The 24,604-nt window shown below is 42.9% G+C and overlaps 1 protein-coding gene across 2 annotated transcripts in view; it reads right to left on the bottom strand.

Moving 5' to 3' along the window:
* hipk3b (homeodomain interacting protein kinase 3b) overlaps positions 1-24,604 on the bottom strand; it is a 161,318-nt gene that overhangs the window by 45,421 nt on the left and 91,293 nt on the right. For both annotated transcript variants that reach the window (XM_034188818.1, XM_034188828.1), the window contains exon 3: positions 9,156-9,279. In XM_034188818.1, coding sequence (XP_034044709.1) covers positions 9,156-9,279 — 124 coding nt within the window. The remainder of the gene's footprint in view (positions 1-9,155; positions 9,280-24,604) is intronic.

Here is a 24,604-nt window from a genome sequence, read left to right as displayed (position 1 = left end):
TTGTTATTGTTACCCACTGCCAAAGCAGTTTGTCATCCCTCTGAGTCTGGTCCGCTAGAAGTTTCTTCCTCAAAAAACACTGACGGAGTTTTCCATACCACTGTTGCCCATGTGCTTGCTTGGGAAGCACCTTGGGGTGACATGTCATTTGGTGCTATATAAATAGAGTAAATTGAGTAGAAGTCTTTAGGGTCCAGGTGCTACTGTCAGGATTTGAATTCTGCTTTGGTTATCTAGTTTTATTTTTCTAGTTCGTTTTGTTATTTTTCTGTTTCATTGGTTTTTTGTGTATGTATTCTCTTGTGGGGTTTTTCTGCTTGGGTCTTTTCTGTCTCTATCTCTCTTGTCTCTTGGTGGTAGATGTTTTTCTCTCTCTGGCTACATCCTTATTCTGATGCCTTCCTTGCACACCTGTTCTTGATTTGCTGCTTGTCACCTGGGGTTATATAAGCTCACTGGGTGTGCTAGTCCTTCACCAGATTGTTGTGCCTTGTGCCACTTTCCAGCTCTGTACCTACGTTCCACTGTCCTACCTGCCTCGTGTTTTCCTGTTGCAACGACCATGCCTTAAACCTGATGATTTTTGTACTGCTGTTTTTTCTGGACTTTTTATTGTGTACCGACCTCTGCTATCCACCCAAGTAAAACCATTTTACAACCAAAGCTGTGTGTGTGAGCCGTGCATTTGTGTCCTACAATTCCCGACCATCCAGCCTGATAGCTACCTGTCTTAGTGTATTATGTTGTGTGTTGTGAGTGTCTTTGGTACTAGTTCTTTATGGAGGATCTTTTGAGTACTACTTTTAATGACTGCATCAGACAAGGAGAAGCTGTGACTTACACAGACCAAAATGAAGAGAGTCACTTGCATTGTTTCATTAGTTTCAACATTCTGGCCATGTGGCATGTATCTCCGTGCATAATAAATATATTAATCAGCAGGAAAATAATAATAACATGAAAAATGCAAGATCTAACAGTCTTAAAATTCAAAATGCTACTGAATCTTCTACAATGTGTTTGAATTTCATTTGTGTTCCCTTTCACGTCATGATGCCATTTGTTGCATTTACTGCTTTCCACACATTCACTCTCATTGTCCATTTTTTCTCTCACGCCACTTATACAACCTTCATCATATTCATCCTCATTATGCTGTCTGAGGCTTCCCTGCAGCCCTTTCCTAAACTTAGGAGGCTCTCTCCATAGATCCCATAGGTGCCACTGCACCATGCTGACTGGCTCCTACAAAAACACATTCATCATTTTCAGACTGGTGCCACTATGCTGAAGTCAAATGTTGAGTTATCACTCCTGTCTTGGAGAGAGTGAAAAATGATACCAGGCCATAAACTTTGTAGTGAGTGGAGTTATGCAGGATATGGTACAGGACAGAGTGGGAACCAACTGAGGCTCCTTTGGCAGCCACAAAGGAGACAAGAGAAAATCGTTCAGCAAAAGCTGAAATCAGTCATACCCCAGGAAGACGTGTTCAGTTCTACACTGAAAAAGAGGCACCACCTACAAATAGATGTGCCATCAATCACTGGAATATATACGTAGTTTTGCTCAAATTCAAAGACTCCACCAGAAACACGTGCATGTTTGCCAGATTCCGTTGAACCACTAAATACTGTGCGACTTTGTTAAGGATGCACAATACTAATTAATATTGCTGGCGATACCAATGTTACGTGGTGTATCAGATATCGGTCAGACGCAACCAATAGGCGCAACTGATACTGATACTGACACCTTTTCAGCAGTAGCATGTGAAGTTGTGAGTGGCTTCACTAACCAGCACTTAACAAAACATTCCAAATGATGCCAATACCCACAGACATCCTAAAATTTCTCATCAATAAAATTCTAAGCTCTAGATGGTAGTAAGCCTTAGTGTGAGAGTGCATAACTGGAAATGCATACCAGGTAATGTAATGTAGGCTTGAGACAGAAAGGGCATCCAGCGTAAAACCTGTGCCCAATCAACATGCTGGCAATTAAAAAATGGAGGAACTAAAAAATAACATGCTTTTTGACAACATATTCATACAGAGCAAAGAAAAAAACGAGCACTCACAGGGAGCAGGAATGGAGGTGCAGGGCTCAAAAACTAAGTCAATATAAAAATATAGCCAGCAACACTCAAGTGTCCTTCTTAATAACATATTCATACAGGACACAGTGACAGAAAAACAAAAGAATCTGTCGTAGGGTGATTTCATCCAGTACAAATGCATTTTTCTCAGTAAATTCTCATTCAAACACTAATCTGCATCAGGTTTTATCTAGAACATGAGAAAGGGGTGCTACCAAAATCTTATTATTCTAACCTAATTTGTAATAATAAACATAATCTAAGAGTTTTGTTTGAGACTGTGACCAAATGTACTCTGGTGCAGCTGCCCACAGGCTGTTGGCCTTTTATAGGTCAAGATTTTTGGACTACTTTGAGAAGAAATGTTAAGGTATCAGGTTAACTATTCCCAGCAAACTCTACTTAATCCTAGTGATCCATGACTGTAGCAGATATTTATATTGATGGAAATTTAACATTTACTGATTTAGATACTATCTTGCTTCGTATGTTGTCTCAAGTTATGGATGTTCCTAAAGTTACTATGTGCCTCTAAAATCCGCTACCATCAAGGCCCTTTAAAGATTTGTGGTCTTTGCTTGGACCAATACAGCTGCAAGTCATTAACAATTGGTCCAGTTCCAGCATATTTTAAATCTGCTGTGATTAAAACTATTCTTAAAAACCCAATTTAGAGCCGGGGTTGTTGGCAAATTATCGTTCTATATCTAATTTAGCCTGTTGTTCAAAAATTCTCAAAAAAGTTGTTTCAGAGCAGCTAATGAATTATCTTGTTGACAATTACCTTTTTAAGCCAGTGCAGTCTGCCTTTAGAGCACATCATTCCACAGAGACAGTGCTTGTTACTAAGGTGGGGAATGATCTTTTGCTGGCAATGGACTCAGGTGTTACTACACTGCTACTTATATTTGATTTTAGTGTGGCACTTCATACAGCAGATCACTGTACATAGCTAGACAGACTTGAAAATTACTTTGGCATTAATGATTGAATTCTATCCCAGTTGACATTGTACCTGTCAAACAGGTAGTATGTTTTGCACAACAATGTCACATCAAAATTTGTTCCCATAAACTACAGGGTCCAGCAGGGTTCTGTGTTGCATCCTTTGTTGTTTTCTCTCTATACTGCACCTCTTAGACAAATTTTTCAAAGCTACAGAATTACTTTTCATTATTATGCCGATGACACCCTGTTTTATATGTGAATTAATGCTGACGTCTGTATGACCATGACCCAGATTTCCAAGGTCATCTAAGATAATGACCGACAGTCACTCACTGCCTCACCCCAAAATACCACTTTTTCTCTCCAAATATCAATTCTAGAGTTTAGGTTTTTATTGAAAACCAATAGCATATCATGTATACTAACTCCCTTCAGCACACTCCATTTGACCTTGAACCTCTGGGTCAAGATCAAACATGCAAATGGATAAAGAGAATATTTTGCCATCTCAGCACCAAATTTCTCTATTAAAGCCTAAATTTGCATTGAACACCTATAGTAAATCATTTATCCCAGCACCCTTGAGCCAACTGCATTTGACCTTGGACCTTAGAGTCAAGGTTGTGCATGAAAATTAATACAAAACTACACTTTCCTGTATTATGTGACTCTTTTCCACTCATTTTCACTGCCCCCCGCCATGAAATAGGGGTCCATTAAAATGGACTCCATGCGTCCGTCCATGCTTAATTGTTTAATTTGTCACCATGCCATATCAGCTTAATAAGCGGAGGACCTCAGCCGAGTACTGGCTTGTTTCTTCATTTTCCGCTCTTGTGAAATTCTTCGGTTTACAATCATCATCTGGGGCCACCTCTTATTCAAAGCAAACATCTGTCACCTTTGTTTTGCACAGTGCTGTTCTTCACAGCACACCAAACAGGTTAGTGTAGCGAATAAGCTCTATTAAGAGAACAATTGTGCACTTTATGAAGAAAGCATGAAATTTTTACCAGTGTTAGTTCATAACACTGACTTTAATTTTAGATGTGGAGGTAAGCTGGATTTGACCTCTGAGGACAATGAGAGGTCACTGACCTCAGAGCGCCAAAATATTGATGTTTTTACAACCTTTGATTACAACTTGATAGTTACACTGTCAAAATATGTGTTTATCTTTGTATCTTTTTTCGAATAAAATGTCTGCATTTTATAGTCAATGCCCCATCCAGCTCTGTGCAAAATATCAAGTGCCACCTGGTGTATATTGATACAACTCCCATCAGAACAGGTCCACTTGGTGTGTTTTGCCATTCTGGAATGAAAATGTAAAACACATGGCTGCTCATGGGAGTGTCCAAGACAGTGTTGCTTTGAAACTGCAACTAGCTTATAAACTACAATTACCTTATACTTTTTAGATCTACAAATAAGGTAAATAGGGTTTATACAAACAAAATCGGCTATTTTGCATGACATGTAGTCTACTGTTACAGTAGTGTAGAAATATCCCACTGAGATTGCATTGCTTAGTCACTGTGCAGGTGGTTGGTTATCCTCTATGTGGTGGTTGGTTCTAATGCATTGTGTTTGTTGCAGGATCTCCTTCTTTCTGATTTCCCTAATCTACAAATGCTAGTTGGTCTAATTGTAGATACTGCCATAGACTAATCCTAACAGAACTAGCCCAGACTAGTGACTGCTTTTCCCCTCGTCATGGCAAAGCGTCATATCCTAGTACAGGGGTGGCCAAGTTCGGTCCTCGAGAGCCACATTCCTGACACTCTTAGTTGTCTCCCTGCTCCAACACACCTGAATCCAATGAAAGGCTCATTAAAAGTCTGCTAACGAGTCTTTCACTGGATTCAGGTGTGTTGGAGTAGGGAGACAACTAAGAGTGTCAGGAATGTGGCTCTTGAGGACCGAACTTGGCCACCCCTGTCCTAGTAGATCCCAACATGCCTTCTCGATCTAAACAGCCCAAACAATCTTTAAGTACTAACTGGGAATTTTGTGTTTTGTGCCAAGCAGAAACAGGCGAATCTTTGCAGTGCCCGCTCAGATCAACCAAGGGACTCGCCGGGAGCGGCTATGCATCATTGGCAAAGGACCTTCTTCGGTTCCAGGAACTTCAGCACATGCCAATGGATCTCACAGTAGAGAGACTGGATGATGGCGATGGTGTGGAAGCCACCTTGAGGGCACACAGTGCTCAATGGCACAAGAAATGTCGCCTGAGGTTCAACAAGAAAATAGTCGACCAGCAAAGCCGAGCAGAATCAACTACTGGCCAACAAACTAGTAATTATCCAGCTGTCCACACACGATCTGCTCACATAACAGAGCCAGACAAGCTGCACCCAAGGATGATGACGGAGAGCATGATCGCCTACATGGTATAGCCTTTGCAGAGCTAGTCGTATTAATGGAGGACATACACTCAACAAAAATATAAACGCAACACTTTTGGTTTTGCTCCCATTTTGTATGAGATGAACTCAAAGATCTAAAACTTTTTCCACATACACAATATCACCATTTCCCTCAAATATTGTTCACAAACCAGTCTAAATCTGTGATAGTAAGCACTTCTCCTTTGCTGAGATAATCCATCCCACCTCATAGGTGTGCCATATCAAGATGCTGATTAGACACCATGATTAGTGCACATGTGTGCCTTAGACTGCCCACAATAAAAGGCCACTCTGAAAGGTGCAGTTTTATCACACAGCACAATGCCACAGATGTCGCAAGATTTGAGGGAGCGTGCAATTGGCATGCTGACAGCAGGAATGTCAACCAGAGCTGTTGCTCGTGTATTGAATGTTAATTTCTCTACCATAAGCTGTCTCCAAAGGCGTTTCAGAGAATTTGGCAGTACATCCAACCAGCCTGTAACCACACCAGCCCAGGACCTCCACATCCAGCATGTTCATCTCCAAGATCGTCTGAGACCAGCCACTCGGACAGCTGCTGAAACAATCGGTTTGCATAACCAAAGAATTTCTGCACAGACTGTCAGAAACTGTCTCAGGGAAGCTCATCTGCATACTCTTCGTCCTCATCGGGGTCTCGACCTGACTCCAGTTTGTCGTCGTAACCGACTTGCGTGGGCAAATGCTCACATTCGCTGGCGTTTGGCACGTTGGAGAGGTGTTCTCTTCACGGATGAATCCCGGTTCACACTGTCCAGGGCAGACAGCAGATAGCGTGTGTGGCGTCGTGTGGGTGAGCGGTTTTCTGATGTCAATGTTGTGGATCGAGTGGCCCATGGTGGCGGTGGGGTTATGGTATGGGCAGGCGTCTGTTATGGATGAAGAACACAGGTGCATTTTATTGATGGCATTTTGAATGCACAGAGATACCGTGACGAGATCCTGAGGCCCATTGTTGTGCCATACTGTACATCCAAGAACATCACCTCATGTTGCAGCAGGATAATGCACAGCCCCATGTTGCAAGGATCTGTACACAATTCTTGGAAGCTGAAAATGTCCCAATTCTTGCATGGCCGGCATACTCACCGGACATGTCACCCATTGAGCATGATTGGGATGCTCTGGACCGCCGTATACGACAGCGTGTACCAGTTCCTGCCAATATCCAGCAACTTCGCACAGCCATTGAAGAGGAGTGGACCAACATTCCACAGGCCACAATTGACAACCTGATCAACTCTATGCGAAAGAGATGTGTTGCACTGCATGAGGCAAATGGTGGTCACACCAGATACTGACTGGTATCCCCCCCAATAAAACAAAACTGCACCTTTCAGAGTGGCCTTTTATTGTGGACAGTCTAAGGCACACCTGTGCACTAATCATGGTGTCTAATCAGCATCTTGATATGGCACACCTGTGAGGTGGGATGGATTATCTCAGCAAAGGAGAAGTGCTCACTATCACAGATTTAGACTGGTTTGTGAACAATATTTGAGGGAAATGGTGATATTGTGTATGTGGAAAAAGTTTTAGATGTTTGAGTTCATCTCATACAAAATGGGAGCAAAACCAAAAGTGTTGCGTTTATATTTTTGTTGAGTGTATGTAGTGATGAGGGAAGTGCCCCAGTCTTCAAACTCACAGACATAGCTAAGCTGTACAAGGTCAGGCTGCAGCAGCTTGGGGTCACTGTGGAGAGCCGGATTCACACCACCAGACTGAAGAACAGGCTGCTTTCAGAGACTTCGTGTAGATGAAAATAAAACCGAATTGTTCAGTTTCCTCTCACGGGAATCCACTCGTGGTCCCCTGGAAGATGGTAAGGAGCTGTACGCAACATGTGGGGCCGATGTCCTCTGCTTTCCTGCAGCGTCTAACCTGTCCAACCTTGCCCCATGTTCTCAAGAGGAGGCCGACACCCGCTTACTTCTCCATGTGGCAGATGCTGTCCTGAAAGGATGCAAGAAGGTGACCATTCGCACAGTTGACACTGATGCCCTGGTAGTCACTGTTGCTTTATTTGACAAGATCAAAGCAGACGAGTTGTGGATTTCTCTCGGTACTGGGTCCAGCCTTCGGTGCATACCTGTTCATGATCTCGTATCAACAATGGATCCGAGAAAGTGTTCAACTCTTCCCATCTTCTATGCTCTGACAGGATGCGATACCGTATCAGCGTTCTCTGGTAGAGGAAAGAAAACCACGTGGGAAACGTGGAAGGCTTTCCCAGAGGTGACCGGTGCTTTTAGTGAGCTTGCAGTCATGCCACAAGAGGTCAGTGAGGAGTCAATGTCACTGCTCGACAGGTTCGTGGTGCTCATGCACGACCGCACCAGTGACATCATGGAGGTCAACGATGCCAGGAAACAGCTCTTTGCACACAAGGCCAGAACTCTGGAGAACATTCCTCCCACCCAGGCAGCTCTCGTGCAACACATCAAGCGTGCTAGCTACCAGGCCAACATCTGGAACCAGTCATTAGTTCCAGAACCTGAACTGCTGGACCCATCTGACTGGTGCTGGACAAAGGACACGACTGGATGGCAGCCTTTGTGGACCAGCCTCCCAGAAGCAGCAAGATCCTGCCATGAACTAATCCACTGCGGCTGCAAGAAGGGGTGCACCAGACACTGCAAGTGCACCAAGGCAGCACTCAAGTAAACTGCACTGTGCTTCTGTTCAGGAGACTGCTGAGATCAAAATCCAGTTGCTGGCAATTGAAGAAAGGTTTTGGACCTGTATGATCAATTCTGTTTTGAAATTTTACAGCTGGCTTCCACATTGTCAGAAATAAAGTGTATTTAACTGTATTTTTCTACCTATTTCAAGTGAATTTTTACTTTTCAGAGGTCATTGACCTCACTCTATGCAGTTCAAAACTCTCCAGTGTTTGTAGTAATAGGTTGTGAGGGATTGAGACATCACTATTTAGATGCAACATCTTTAAACAGCACTTCTATTGCTACAGCGGCAGGCAAAACCATGCGTTTAACGGTATATGAGGTCAACGACCTCTCACAGTCCTCAGAGGTCAAATCCAGCTTACCTCCACATCTAAAATGAAAGTCAATGCTATTAACTAACACTGGTAAAAATTTCATGCTTTCTTCATAAAGTGCACAGTTATGGTTATCTGCTGCACTAGGTGACCTTGTATAGAGAAACAGGGGTGTGGCATTATGCAGATTGCAGCCCACTCACCTGTCGGTTTTGACAGATTCTGATTCACTTACCTACACACAGTAGGGGGAGCAAAACCGGCTGGTACATTCATGATGAATCCAGCAGTTATTCTGCTGACACACTTATTTTATGCGAAGAATAAGAACATTTCTGCACACACACTCGTGAATGAGGCCCAGGGACGGCATAATTTTCAGAACAAAACATGAAATTATATGAAATTTTAAAAGAATTAGAAAGAATTACTTTTGGCTACATGTAAAATTTTCAAACTTTAGCTAGATATTGTTACAGCAGACTCTTAAATTTCAAAATATTTCATTCACTGTTTTAGAGAGTCTGTGCTTTTTTTTTTTTGAACATATGTAATTGGGTTCACCTAATCTCTAAAATCCAATATATTTTTATCTGATTTTGAAAATTTGTTGCATCCATCAACCAAAATATGATTTAGCTTTAAAAAAAAAAAAAAAACAGCCATTTACCTGATCATACTCAAGGGCCCCAGGGTAAAGTGGCCAGCCTAGGAAAAGTTCAGCTATCACACAGCCTAGGGACCACATGTCTATGGCTTCACAAAATGGCAATCCCAAAATAATCTCTGGAGCCCTGTGAAACACAGAAAACACAACAGTTAGTCTACAGTCTCATTTTAACAACACTTAGTATGGAAATATTAATCAGTCATGTAGTAGGAAAATAACTGTTGTACTGCAGAAATGTTGGTGCCATCTTTATAAGGATAAATCAGTTTCCACATAAAACACTGTTCGTCCAACACAAAATCATTGATGTGATCACCAACTGTTATGTGTAGTAAACAAATTAACACCTAACACTTGTTAACAACTATACCCATATAGCCATTTTATCCCTCAACAAAAACAGGTTTCTGCAGCTGTGACATCCAGGACCAGAGATGTCAACACCTGCTGCTGTTGGCAGCCAGCCACGCCCCCTGTCCGGTCAGAGCACAGACCAAGGTGTCAGTCTGTGATCAGATGAGAGGCGCCTCGAATGCGGGGGGTGCGAACCACATGCACGCCGTATGTTGGGGGAAGCATGCGAAACACGCACGTGTTGTGGGGGGAGCCGGCACTCTGGCACGCCATGTGTACTTGGCAACTGCACAGTCACGGGGGCACTTAGACAAATTTCACATCCAGCTCGAAAGTGACTGTCTGCTGGCTGTTTTCGTGCTAACAGTGCAAATGGCCACACATTTTCTAAGTGCCAAGTAAGCGGTATTAGATGTTCGTGTGTGTTATCTGGAAATTGGCTGACACCTGCCGTGAGAGGGATCGAACTGGCTCTCACAGGGCACACACTGTCTTTCAACCACTGGTGTGCACAAATAGTTGTGGGGCCCTAAGAGTTGTCATCTTTTCCCTGTGCAGTCATGAGCCCACTGAACCGAGCGTCGGCAAGAGGACAGAATATGTTGCACCAGCATACTTTGACATCAAAATGCACGTCTGGTATGAAAAATGCGTACAGTTTGGCAGGTTTGACCATTATAGGGAAATAAATTAGACATAATAATTGATTTAACATATCTACTGCTTGATATAATAGAAGATGTGCAGTCGGACAAATCTGAGTTTGAACATTTTTAGAATGCTGAGACAGATGTGTGAAAATACAAAACTGATCAGGAAAAAACAAAGGCAGAGATACAACAGAAATAAGACAGACATCTAAGAAAGTATAAGAAAGCAGGATGAGGCTGTTTTGACACAAGATGAGAAGAGATGTTTTGAGGATATAAATACTCGGATGATAAAGAGCAAAAGGTTGTCGTGGAGGTGAAGAGGGACAGAGTAAAGAATCACATGAAGCATAAGTGGCAAGGAGGTATAGAAGCCAACTGTCCAGAAAAAGTATCACCAACAATGGGCCATGCTACAGACAAACTACAGAACAATTCACAAAACAAATATACAAGAAATGCTATTGGTGCACAGGGCAGGAGGGTTTTCAGCACAAATACCACACCCATTACTGGATGGAGCTGCATCTAAATCAGAATTCCCTTTGCTCACCTCCAGAGAGGGTGATGTTTTGTTTTAATTAAACAGTCGGATTCCCCTGGTCCGCACCAGTTCTAAGTCAAAAGGTTGTACTTTAAGTGTTTCTGTGAACAACGTGATGTCTGAATCTGCTGATCTTTTGTGGGGTGTGCCGCAGGGCTCAGGCCTGGGTCCGATTTTGTTCCTGCTGTATATCCTTCCTCTTGGTAAGTTGATCCAGCAGTTCTGTGAAGTGTCCTACCATTTGTATGCCGATGACCTGCAGCTGTACTGTTCTTTTAAGACAACTGAAGCCCAGAAAATTTGTTCTCTATATTAGATGTCTCACTAAAATTACAGAATGGCTTACTGAAAACAGCCTGCAGTTGAATTCTAATAAGACTGAGACATTGATTGTAGCTCCAGATAGTGCTATGTCTGTCATTAAGAATGACTTTGGTAATCTGAGCGGCTCTGTTAAAGTAGACCTGCATTGAAATAAATGCAGTCAGATCTTTGGACCTAAAAATGACTTATATTTACACATAAGATCCTTCTGAATGTAGTAAAGTAAATCTGCAAGCCCAGATCTGTCATTCAACGGAGAAATCTTAGTTTAAAAATGACAAATTTACAGCTAAAATTTAGCCCTCCGCAAAACTGTCAGCACATCCGGGACGCTGCTGAGACGTCAGAGAGAAGACACTATCCCAGCATGCATTGCGCGCGCCAACTGTAATTTGTGGATTTACGTCAGTTTGCATCTCTTACAAAAGCACCTTTTTATTGTCTTATAGAGGGTTTTCATGTGACGTATCAGTCACGTCATTTTGTGTCCCGTGGCCATTCTGGATTACAACGCGGTGGCCGCTATGATTAGACTTTGTGCATTTGGCGAACAATTGCAGAAGTTTCAACGTCGGCGTGAAGAAGCCTCACGACACCGTGGCGCTGTGAGAGATCTGCTGCTAACAGAAATCCACTGCTCCCAGAATTTTATTTTATTCGGCAATAAAATTATATAATAATACATAAAAATACCGCAAAGGATAACACAAGAACGCTTCCAATACGGATGCTTATTTACATTGTGGTCCTCGAGCACAGAGTTGCTGATCCGCAAGCTGCCCTTCCAGCGCCTGGTGAGAGAAATCGCTCAGGACTTCAAGACCGACCTCCACTGTCTTGCAGTACGTTTGGTGAGTATACATTTCTTTTATTGTTGCTTGAAAATGATTTTTGGGGACTTTTTCCATACGCCCATTTGACTGAGTGGTGTCGCATTGAAAATGTACTGTCTTTAGCCTCCGGTGTTACCGTTGCGGGGTACGGATGCGGGACCTGCAAAGAATTCAAGTCATTAAAAAGATATAAACCTCTCTCAGCGGCCACGGAGCTCTGCGGCTCCGATTACCGAGACCGTGCGGCACTGCGGATTTTGCCGCAAGAAGTCTGTCCTTGCGGGCAACAGGTGTTACTGGCCGCTCCGCATCAAAACAGAGAAGAAAGGAGAAGAATGTTGCCCGCTGTCGATGTTGCCGCTGATCTGACCATGCAGAGCTGTATCTCACATTCATTGCAGCTTACTTTTGGATGTTGAAATCAGGATGTGTATAACAGTAGCATTACTAACATAAAAATCAATTTCAATGCCGGATCGGACTGAAGACTTTTTTTTGTTTGTTTGTTTGTTTTTGTTTTTGATCGGACTGAAGGCACAAACGCGTCGGAAATGACCCGGATGTACAAACTGTTTTCACGGAGGGCTAAATTTTAGCTGCAAATTTGTCATTTTTAAACAAAGATTTCTCCGCTGAATTACAAATTTGGGCTTACAGATTTACTTTACTGCATTCATAAGGGTATTATAAATACATATCAGCTATTTCTTTCTGAGATCTGACCACATTTATTTCAATGCAGGTCTACTTTAAAGGCAGCCTGCGTAACCTGGGTGTCTTTGGAACATCACACTAGGCAGCTTGTTAAGAATTGTTTTTTCCAAATTCGTAACATTTCCAAATTACGCAAAATGGTGGCTTTTAATGAGCTTGAGATGATTGTACACGCATTTGTTTCTTTGCAACTTGATTATTGTAACAGTCTCTTTACATGCCTCAATAAGAAAGAGCTGGCCCACCTGCAGGTAGTGCAAAATTCTGCTGCACGACTTCTTACCTGCGCCCACAGGAGAATGCATATTACTCCTGTCCTCAAGTCTTTACATTGGCTCCCTTTCTGAAAGAGAATAGAACGCCTGGTATACCTGAGAACACTGTATGGGAGGCTATGAAGGCAATAATGAGAGGGAAAATCATTTCACTGGCAGCATTTAAAAGATGGTGTGCAATGCAGAAACAGAGAGCTATCTCAGATCAAATTTTGAGTATTAATAGACCGTATGCTCAATCACCATCACCTGCTCTGTATCAGGAATGCTTGAGCTTACAAACCAAACTCAATTCGCTTTCCACCTGCCAAGTTGAAGACTGTTTGATTAGGAATAAGGGTGAGTTTTATGAACATGGGGAAAAGATTGGTAAGCTTCTGGCTAATCAACTGCATGGTATTAAGGCAAAGCAAATAATAACTGGGGTTAGGACAAATAATGGAGAAGTTACATCACACCACAAGGTGTTTAATGACACATTCAGGTCATTTTACTCCAAACTACACATATCAGAATCTACAGTAAATTTAAAAGGATTTGGACGATTTTGTTGACTCTGTTACTATGCCTTTGCTTTCCCTGGAACTTAGACAAACTCTTGACGCTCCCATCACAAAAGAGGAAATTCAGTTGGCAATATCATCTATGCAATCAGGAAAATCTCCAGGTCCAGATAGGTTTCCCGCTGATTTTTTTTTTTTTTTTTTTTTTTTCAAAAAAAATTTGGATGACCTTGCCCCTTTTTTTTGTCAAGTTTTCAGTTTTTGCCCTAGCAATCGAACCGTTAACAATTGCAGTTCGTGGCAGTGGGGACATATAAGGCATTTGGAGGGGTGGCATTGAGCACAGGGTCTAACTTTACGCCGATGATCTTTTGTTGTTCCTTTCCAATCCTTTCACTTCTTTACCTGCTGTACTTAATATACTGGATGGTTTCAGTAAGCTTTCTGGGTACAAAATTAATATGAAGAAAAGTGAATTATTTGCTATTAATGAAAAGGTTCCAGACAAGTGTCTTGAAAATGTCCCTTTTAAAGTAGTAACTGATCATTTCAATTATCTTGGAATATGTATCACTAAACGCTCTCACTGGGACAGGAAGCCAGTGAAGGGCTGATTAAATTGATAAACAATTTAATCATTTGTTTAAGAATAATTTTCTCCCCCTACTTGAACAGTGCAAGCAAATACTGTGTAAATGGTCCCCATTATCTTTGTCTGTAATTGGCAGAATTCATTCTGTTAAAATTATGCTACTTCCAAATTTTTTATGCTTGTTTCAGTGTCTTCCCATTCTGATTCCTAAATCCCTTTTTAACTCTCTTGGATTCTTTAATTATTTCATTTATTTGGAATGGCAAACATCCAAGATTGAGAAAGGTTCTTCTTCAGAGACCTAAGAGGATGGGAGGTATGGCTCTGCCCAACTTCAACATCAATGGGCTGCAAATATCAAGTGTATGTTGTACTGGAAACACTTTTACTTGGAACCAACACCACCCGTCAGGGGCGTCATGGAGTCCCATGCGGACAATAGGATATTTTTGCCTGCAACTTTAGGTTCAACACTTCCTCTTGTTTTCATTACCTAGTAATAATAGAGTAGGACATCAATCACCTATTTGTTCCTTCAATGACAGATAAGGCCTTTCACATTTGGCACAGAAATGGTTTAAAATGTTTTACTGATTTATATTTAGATGGACAATTTCCAAGCTTTTCTCAACTGTCTACCAAATTTGGCATTCCCTCTGCTCATTTTTTTTTCATTTTTTACAGGTCAGACACTATATACAAACCATGACTGCACAATTTCCTCAAAAACCTTCAGACAATCCCATTGATGATCTGTTAATGTTCAAGCCAACTTTTAGAGGTGTAATTTCAACTTTGTTCAACTATATCTCAAACCTTCAGTGTCTCTCTGCAGCTGTTATTAAATGCAAATGGGAACAAGATCTCAATCTTATCATTAAAAATGAACCATGAGATTCAATCCTTGGCCAGGTTCACATGACACTGATGTGTGCACGACATGCACTGATTCAATTTAAGACTGCTCATCATGTGCACATGTCCAAGGTTAAGTTGGCATGCATGTATCCAGATATTGATCCAACTTGTGGAAAGTGTAGATGTGCTCCCGGTACATTGTGTCAGATGTATTGGTCCTGTCCATCATTGGTCAATTTTTTGAATTCTGTTTTTTACACAGTCTCTGACATTCTGCAGTATCAAATTAAAGCAGATCCACTCTGTGCTATTTTTGGAGTGGCCCGGACCTGAACTTGCCAAATTCCAAGCTTAAAGTCTTGAATTTTTAATTTTTATTAGCTAGAAGAGCTATTTTATTTGTGTGGAAAGATTCATCACCCCTTCACATGCACAATGGTTAAGAGATATAATGTCCTGCATGGATTTAGAAAAAAAAATAAAAAATCAGATACATAATTCGTGGATCGGAAAACAATTTTTGTAAGTTGTGGCGTAGTTTTCTGGAATTCTTTGAGAGATCCACAACTAATGCCTCTGGGTAGCCCACTGATTCCTCTTCCCCTAGCCCTGTTCTACCCTCTCCCCCTTTATTTTATATATATTGTTTTTTTCCTGGGATTCTTTGTTGTATTTTGTTTATCAGCTGGCTGCTGGGTTCTATTATTTATTGTAGGGATGCACCGATACCACTTTTTCCAGACTGAGTACAAGTACATACATTTTATGAACATCGTATTTTTCGGACTATAAGTAGCACTTTTTTACATGTTTTGGCCGGGGGTGCGACCTATACATGAAAAATATACCGGTAGATTCTCAATTCATTTACCGTAATAAAACAATTTTACGTGACAGAGTCGTTCTATGTTTTAAAATGGCCACCGGAAATGCAATGCATCATGGGTACTGTAGTATGGCGGCCACCCTATAGGTCACGCTAGTCGCGATAACCAATCAGAGAACATAACACTGGACGCGTATTCCTCACCTAACCCAGACAATGAGTGTGAAACAGCGTGTGAAGCAGACAAACACGGTGCTTGCTGTTATTCCGGGAAGGCTAACAAAACAGCTTAAACCTTTGGATATCAGTGTGAGCAGAGTGTTTAAGTTGACGCTGAGAGCTGCGTGGGAGCACTGGGTGAGCGACGGCAGAGGATTAGCATCTGCACTTGGAAGGAGCTGGCGTCGACACCACGAGGACGTCATGAGCTGCGCAGGTAGGTGCTGCACGAACATCGGCAGCTGACACCTGGTGTGTACTATGGTTCATAGTGTCTAATATGTTAGAAAAGAACTGTTCAGCGATGGTGCGGGTTATAGTTCGGCTCGCAATGTGGTCCGCAAAATACAAACATATCCATAGGTAAAATGCAGCTCACAAGAGGGCACTCAAGGCTTGTGTGACTGTTCCTGCGACTTCTGACTACCATAGAAAAATAAAAATTTCAACATTACTGATAACAACCCAACAGAGAAGGCCCGAAAAAATGCCACCAAAAAGAAAATCATACTCTGCAGATTACAAGTTGCGACTGGTGAAATATGCATCCGAAAACAGTAGCCGTCACAATATTATCATCTGAACTTTTCATGTTAACATACCTGTATGTCCATGCGACTTATAGTCCAGTGCGACTTATTTATGGTTTATTTTTCTTTATAATGGATAAAGTGGCTGGTGCAACTTATACTCCGGTGCGACTTATAGTCCGGAAAATACGGTACTCAATGCAGGGGTCGAAATACATTTTTTAACCTACTTGCAATGGTGCTAGTAGGCTACTGGCCGTGATCATTCGTGCACGTTTTAATGTCCGTGATCATTTGTGTGCACGTTTTCCTTTAATCGAGCCCTCGAATTAATAAAACGTGTGCACGTTTTCCTTTAATCAAGCCCTCGAAATATTAAAACGCGTGCACGTTTTCCTTTCGTTCAAAATGAACTCCATAATATGACCTAAATTGTCATCCTCACGACGGGGAGACGCTTCGCACAATATAATAAACGTACACTCATTCTCTCCACATGCAAAACATTTTGCGATGACACTTCCAGGGCTCCATATGAACTAATCGTCCGTGAAGATAATTTTATTAACTACACAGATGTATAATAAAACAAATGGTGACTGGTTTATAACACAATGATGACAGAGTTTGAGGGCAGAGAGAGAGAAGAACCGCAGCCAGTTGTTTTTTCTTTGTTTACATGTGCGCGCGAACACAACAAATAGAGCACAGCCACTCGCTGTATGTGTGAGAGTCATAAAATGCAGGGAAGACGAAGACAACACACTGGAAATTGTTTTTTCCTTATTTATTCCTTTATTGGTTCATTCTACCAGTGCTTATAGTTGATAAAACTTGGATAAAGTTATTTGCACAAGTGCTAGTGGAGTATAAAATTACGTGCACCGCTCAAATAAACGTGCACAAACTAGCACATGCACGTACTATTTCGAGCTCTGTAATGATACCATTACAGTTTTATGATAATTTTGGAAACATGTTTTATTCATCAGTTGTTCCCCTTACTTTTTGACTGTAACTGTTACCTATATCATTAACTTTGTTTATATTTACGAACATTTCACTTAAATCATGTAACTTCACTTTTTGACAACAAATTGTTAACATTGTGTGTTTTTTAACAAACAAGACACTGCCAGACATCTCACCGAATTGTAACCTGTGGACTTCAGCACTACAAAATATACAACACCAAGAACAGAACTGAAACTGTCCATCAATAACTTTGTCTGTGAGCACTAAAAGCCTTTTTTGAAAATGTGAGGGGCAGATTCATTTTGATGAAAAGAGCTTCTCTGTGTTATCAGCTTTTTTTTCATCTACAATGTGTGACACTGAGCGAAACAGCCTTTCACTCTCCACACTATTTTTTTAACTTTTAATTACAACACCAATTCCAATAAAATTGGGACGTTGTGTGAAATGTAAATAAAAACAGAATACGATTTGCAAATCCTCTTCAACCTTTATTCAACTGAATACACCACAAAGACAAGATATTTAAATGTTCCAACTGATAAACTTATTGTTTTTGTGCAAATATTTGCTCATTTTGAAATGGATGCCTGCAAGATGTTTCAAAAAAGTTGGGACAGTGGTATGTTTACCACTGTGTTACATCACCTTTCTGTTATATGGCTGGGGGGGCCTGGCTGCCGGTTTGTTTCTGTCTTTTGGTTTTCCTCCCAGGTGGCGTGCGTTTGGGACTGAGTGGCTGTGTTGCTGAGGCTGTCAGGACCTCACCCTGATCACCTGCGACTCGCCAGGACTCACAGCTGTGGTGCATCTGGATGGATTGGAACATGTTGGCATTTAAGACTGGAGTGCACAGTGTGTATTTGCCAGGGACTCGACCTTGTGACCAGACGGGTGAGATCGTCGTCTCGGGAGCCATCTCATCAGCAGCGGATGCTGAGAACGTCCAGGTTTGATGCACAGTCTGTGAAAGAGGAGGGGGTGAGGTTTCACGCTCGTCAGCACACTTCCTGAGGTACGTTAGATTTTGTGACTAACAGTTATACAGTCAGTAAATGTGGTGTCCCTCACACCTTATTGTATTGAGCTGTTTGTTAGTCATGTATCAGCTTCCACTGCAGTGGAGTTTTGTGAACTGGATGTTCCATGCCTGCAGGTTGGGAAGCTGATCAGTAATCAAGCCAGGAAGTGTTTGCTGTTTGTACACCTTTAAGTGTTCTGTGTGTGGAGTGTGGACTCACATAATGGTACCTTCTTTCACAGACTCGGTTGTTGCGGCCACCTGGGGGGTGTCGGCGGGGTCCTTGGGTCCGAAACAGCTTCTGGCTCCGGGCCGTTAGCGCTGCTGGGAGCGCACCACGCCAGACCGCACTGTTTTGTTATTATATTATCACTGTTATGTATTAAATTCAGTTAGCCTTTGTACCGTGCTCTGCTTATTTCATACTGGGTCCTTCAAACGCTGGTCGGTTCTCCGAGCTGCGTCCGACACATAACAGTAGTCTCTGGCCAAACATCACGGACCCAGCGGTAGCAGAGAGGGTAACGCGCCGGGAAGGCGGCAGCAGACGTTCAGTGGTTATCCGGATCAGTTGCGGGGCTCTCCGCCCGGAAGGTGCGTGTTTGAGAACCCATTACTGGATACTGATTTGTGCTCTCTTGCAGCCGTGTTCCTGTGTTGTGCCTTATCCGTGGGTCGTGGTGGAGTGTGACTGGCGACGGCGTCGCGTCATGCTCCGACCGGATAAGAGGAGTAAACGGGAGCTGCAAGAGTGCGTTTGTAATGGGTTCACGCGCACGGCGGAGCTCTGTTAGCACGGGTCGCTGGGCTTCCTGTGTTACAGTCGTAGCCCCGTTTCCCCGGATAAAGGTAACTACTGCGTCTGTTGTTTCAGCTCCGGCATTATTTAGTTGAGCACATTTTGGTTGTGTGTTGCACTCAGCTGCGCACATAAAAGCAGCTCGTTTGTTTTTTCTGTCGCCAAAGGGGTTTTTTTGTTTTTAGCACTCTGGCTCCCCCTTGTGGTGACTGAATCACGTTACCGTCAAGCTCTTGAGTAGGAACAGGTGTGTTCCATTTGGTTGAGCTTGACGGTATAACTCACTGATTTGTTTTGTGTTAGTTCATTTTGTGTGGGTGTTTTTTGAGTTGGTTTTTGTGTGGGATTTTATTTTTTGTTGTCCACTATTTGTCTGGGGTTGTGACCCTGCAGCCTGTCTGATAAAGACAAAAAAAAAAAAAAAAAAAAAAAGGGGGACCCAAGCAACTGTGTGTTGGTCTGTTTGTTTTTCCTTTTATTTTTTTTTGTTTCACTTCCCCAGGGTTAGATGGAACGGTCCCCTGGGGGGTGATGGGGTGGTACTTGGGTTGTTTTTTTCTCTTTTTGTTTTTTGTTATGCCCTCTCTTCTCCTCTGACTCCAGCCGGGTGTGCCGTGGTGTCGGCATTGCTGGAGGGGTGCAGTTGGGTTGTGCTGGGCGTTTCCCAGGTAGCCTCTGCACCCGGGAGGGGAGGGGGGGGGTTTGGGGTATCTTTTTGTTCCCCCCCCCAGTTTCCGCCCTCAGGGTTTGACTGTGGTGTCCTCTGGGGGGGAAAGGGCTGTAGGCCCATCTAGCCATGGACGGCCGGGGCTGGGTCCATTGGTCATGAGGGGAGGCGTCTCCTGGGGTTGACGAGTGGTCCTCTGGGAGGCGCTGGTAGTCCCCGTGGGTGACGTTGGATCCCAGAGGGACCTCGGTCGTGGTTATTACTCCTGGAGCTGGCGGGAGGCCCTCTGGGGGGTGTTGGTCCCTACATGTCGTTTGGGGGGGAGGAGGGGGGGTGTTGTAGCATTTTTGTTTGTGAGCTCAAGTTTGGGTTGTTGTTCTTTTCTCCCCTTCCCTGGGGTTTGATGGAACGGTCCCCTGGGGAGGGGGGGGTGTTTTGGTTGTTTGTGTTTTGTTTTATGACTAATTACACATGTTTGGATAAAGGCTGACCGCACAGGTGTAGGAACTCCTGGCCACACCTGTGCTAAGAGACTGTCAGAAACAAGGGCAAAGATGCAGCAAGTTCAACCAGTCTGTTGGAGGATGGACGCGGACACGGTTTCCAGCCATGGTCCCTGGAGGGGGGTGTTTCTCCTGGGCCAGGTGTGTGTGGTCGCCGGGAGGCTTCCCGTGAGGGTGGGGTACTGTTATATGGCTGGGGGGGCCTGGCTGCCGGTTTGTTTCTGTCTTTTGGTTTTCCTCCCAGTTGGCGTGCGTTTGGGACTGAGTGGCTGTGTTGCTGAGGCTGTCAGGACCTCACCCTGATCACCTGCGACTCGTCAGGACTCACAGCTGTGGTGCATCTGGATGGATTGGAACATGTTGGCATTTAAGACTGGAGTGCACAGTGTGTATTTGCCAGGGACTCGACCTTGTGACCAGACGGGTGAGATCGTCGTCTCGGGAGCCATCTCATCAGCAGCGGATGCTGAGAACGTCCAGGTTTGATGCACAGTCTGTGAAAGAGGAGGGGGTGAGGTTTCACGCTCGTCAGCACACTTCCTGAGGTACGTTAGATTTTGTGACTAACAGTTATACAGTCAGTAAATGTGGTGTCCCTCACACCTTATTGTATTGAGCTGTTTGTTAGTCATGTATCAGCTTCCACTGCAGTGGAGTTTTGTGAACTGGATGTTCCATGCCTGCAGGTTGGGAAGCTGATCAGTAATCAAGCCAGGAAGTGTTTGCTGTTTGTACACCTTTAAGTGTTCTGTGTGTGGAGTGTGGACTCACATAATGGTACCTTCTTTCACAGACTCGGTTGTTGCGGCCACCTGGGGGGTGTCGGCGGGGTCCTTGGGTCCGAAACAGCTTCTGGCTCCGGACCGTTAGCGCTGCTGGGAGCGCACCACGCCAGGCCGCACTGTTTTGTTATTATATTATCACTGTTATGTATTAAATTCAGTTAGCCTTTGTACCGTGCTCTGCTTATTTCATACTGGGTCCTTCAAACGCTGGTCGGTTCTCCGAGCTGCGTCCGACACATAACACTTTCCTTTTAACAACACTCAAGCGTTTGGGAACTGAGGATACTAATTGTTGAAACTTTGTAGGTGGAATTCTTTCTCATTCTTGCTTGATGTACGACTTCAGTTGTTCAACAGTCCGGGGTCTCTGTTGCCATATTTTGTGCTTCATAATGCGCCACACATTTTCAGTGGGTGACATGTCTGGACTGCAGGCAGGCCAGTCTAGTACTTTTACTACAAAGCCATGCTGTTGTAACATGTGCAGAATGTGGCTTGGCATTGTCTTGCTGAAATAAGCAGGGACGTCCATGAAAAGACGTTGCTTGGATGGCAGCATGTCTTGCTCCAAAACCTGGATGTACCTTTCAGCATTGATGGTGCCATCACAGATGTGTAGGTTACCCATGCCATGGGCACTAACACACCCCCATACAATCACAGATACCTTTGAACTTTGCGCTGGTAACAATCTGGATGGTCTTTTTCCTCTTTTGTCTGGAGGACACAACGTCCATGATTTCCAAAAACAATTTGAAATGTGGACTCATCAGACTACAGCACACGTTTCCACTTTGCGTCTGTCCATTTCAAATGAGCTCAGGCCCAGGGAAGGTGGCGGCGTTTCCGGATGTTGTTGATGTATAGCTTTCGCTTTGCATGGTACAGTTTTAACTTGCACTTGTAGATGAAGCGACGAACTGTGTTAACTGACAATGGTGTTCCTGAGCCCATGCGGTAAGATCCTTTACACAGTGATGTTGGTTTTTAATGCAGTGCCACCTGAGGGATCCAAGATCACGGGCATTCAATGTTGGTTTTCGGCCTTGCCGCTTACGTGTAGAAAGTTGTCCAGATTCTATCATTCTTCTGATTACATTATGGACTGTAGATGATGGAATCCCTAAATTCCTTGCAATTAAATGTTGAGAAACATTGTTCTTAAACTGTTGGAATATTTTTTTCATGCAGTTGTTCACAAAGTGGTGATCTTCACCCCATCTTTGCTTGTGAATGGCTGAGCCTTTTGGCGATGCTCCTTTTATACCCAATCATGACACTCACCTGTTTCCACTTAGGTGTTCTTTGAGCATTCATCAACTTTCCCAGGCTTCTGTTACCCCGTCCCACCTTTTTTGAAATGTGTTGCAGGCATCTATTTCAAAATGAGCAAATATTTGCACAAAAACAATAAAGTTCATCAGTTTGAACATTAAATATCTTGTCTTGGTGGTGTATTCGATTGAATACAGGTTGAGGAGGATTTGCAAATCATTGTATTCTGTTTTTAATTTACATTTTACACAAAGTCCCAACTTCATTGGAATTGGGGTTGTAAATATGTACAGTACCATACACAAATACAAACCATAAATCTTTTCTTCCCCCCAAGGGTGGAACATGTAATACTTATGAGCAAGGCGTGCACGCACGTGCACACACAGTGTTGCATTGGCATGTCCGCGACACGCAGAGGCAAAATGGAATCATTTTAACATTATTTTATTTTTTCCTTTGTGGATCATGGGATAATTTCCTCACGGTCAGACAGACTGGCCTGTTGCCTGTAGTAAATGAGCCATTAATGAATGAGGTTAATGAATGAGGTGCGCAGTGAAATGACTTCTGCCGCAAACTGCGGCTTGTGAAGGAGGAGTGGAGGGTCCGAACGCAGTGCCACAGAGATTCCGCAAACAGATTTGACCGAGCCAGTCTGTCATCGGCCTGAACACATACATCAAGGGCTGAAACTCACCAACCTGATGGACAATCTCCGCCACTGAAATCCTGATCTGAGTTCTGATGGCGGAACTGGCGCAAAGTGCGGTGTCACAGAGGAACTTTTTCAGCCACATGAGAAATTAAAGTATTTTTAGTTGTTGTTTTCCAAACTCAGGAGGCTTTGTGTGGATTATTTTTCTTCAAGATTGTATGATGATGAATTCCACTGAAATGAACAAGTAAGACTTTTTATTTACTGTGTGAATTTACTCCATAAGATGGACAGCGACTTTCAGCCAATCAGTGTGCAGCATTGACAGACATATTTCGACTTATGAGTAAATTACACGAAAGCCTGTAAAAATCCATAAAATAGTCGCATCATTGAAAAACGTATGAAAAAGTAGCGGAAATTTCAGAGTGTGTGCATGAAAATCCAACATTGAGAGGTTGACATCACGCTGCTGTAAAGGGGTATCGGGTCACAGAGTATCTGAGACGTTTTATGATTAGACGTATGAGTAAATGAATATGAGATTGGGCCGATAACCGATACTGGATCAGTGCATCCCTAATTTATTGTTTAATGTTCATGGGAAGAAAATTTAAAAAATAATTGTTTGTTTTATTTACATAATTTGTATTGCATATTATATTTGAGTGTTTAATAAAAAGACTTTGGAAAGAAACCTCTTACAGTACTTCAACTAGAACTTGGAATGAAATATGTATTTATGGTCACTGCACTGCACTGTTGATGTACCTCCCTATCTATTTCAAGTTTGTATTACTTTTTTCCATGACTTGTACTTCACTTTGAATAAAAGCATCTGTCCTATGCATAAAGGTAAATGTAACTAGATGACAGAGTCAAGGCCCAACAGTTTTCTGTTCGTGTATTAAACTCATTCTACGTGGTGAGTGGGACTGTTTCCTCAAAGTAGAAATAAAATGGAAATTAAAAGCAGACCTGTATTTCTAACTTCAGATTCTGTTCCAAAAGGATGAGGATGTCTCATACACTGTCTAATGAAACGATGGACTTCTTCACATCCCCTGCTGTGGAGAACACCTACTCACTAGACAGTAAAGTGCCAGGCACAACTTGCCAAACCTTATCAACTCTGTGTGTGTGTGTGTGTGTGTGTGTGTGTGTGTGTGTGTGTGTGTGTGTGTGTGTGTGTGTGTGTGTGTGTGTGTGTGTGTGTGTGTGTGTGTGTGTGTGTGTGTGTGTGTGTGTGTGTGTGTGTGTGTGTGTGTAGATCTGGATGTCAGTGCACAACAGGTGGATATTCTTGGCAAGAAGGCAATGCAGAGAAAAAGGCTGTTTGTTGTCCATACCATTGCAGCCGCAGCAGAGAGGATGCTGTGGGTGCATGGACGTAGTGAAGTCTGATGTCACAATACTCGCAACATTGTAGCCACATTTGCATTCAGACATCGACAAATCCCATTCAAATCCGGCTCAATCTTGAGTCATCTTAAATCTGATTTGCAGCGTTCAGATTCAGAAAAAATAATGTAACTCGAGCCAGA

Source organism: Thalassophryne amazonica, chromosome 2, assembly GCF_902500255.1.
Source record: "Thalassophryne amazonica chromosome 2, fThaAma1.1, whole genome shotgun sequence".
Classification (NCBI taxonomy): Eukaryota; Metazoa; Chordata; class Actinopteri; order Batrachoidiformes; family Batrachoididae; genus Thalassophryne; species Thalassophryne amazonica.
This window is presented reverse-complemented; position numbering and strand designations above follow the sequence as displayed.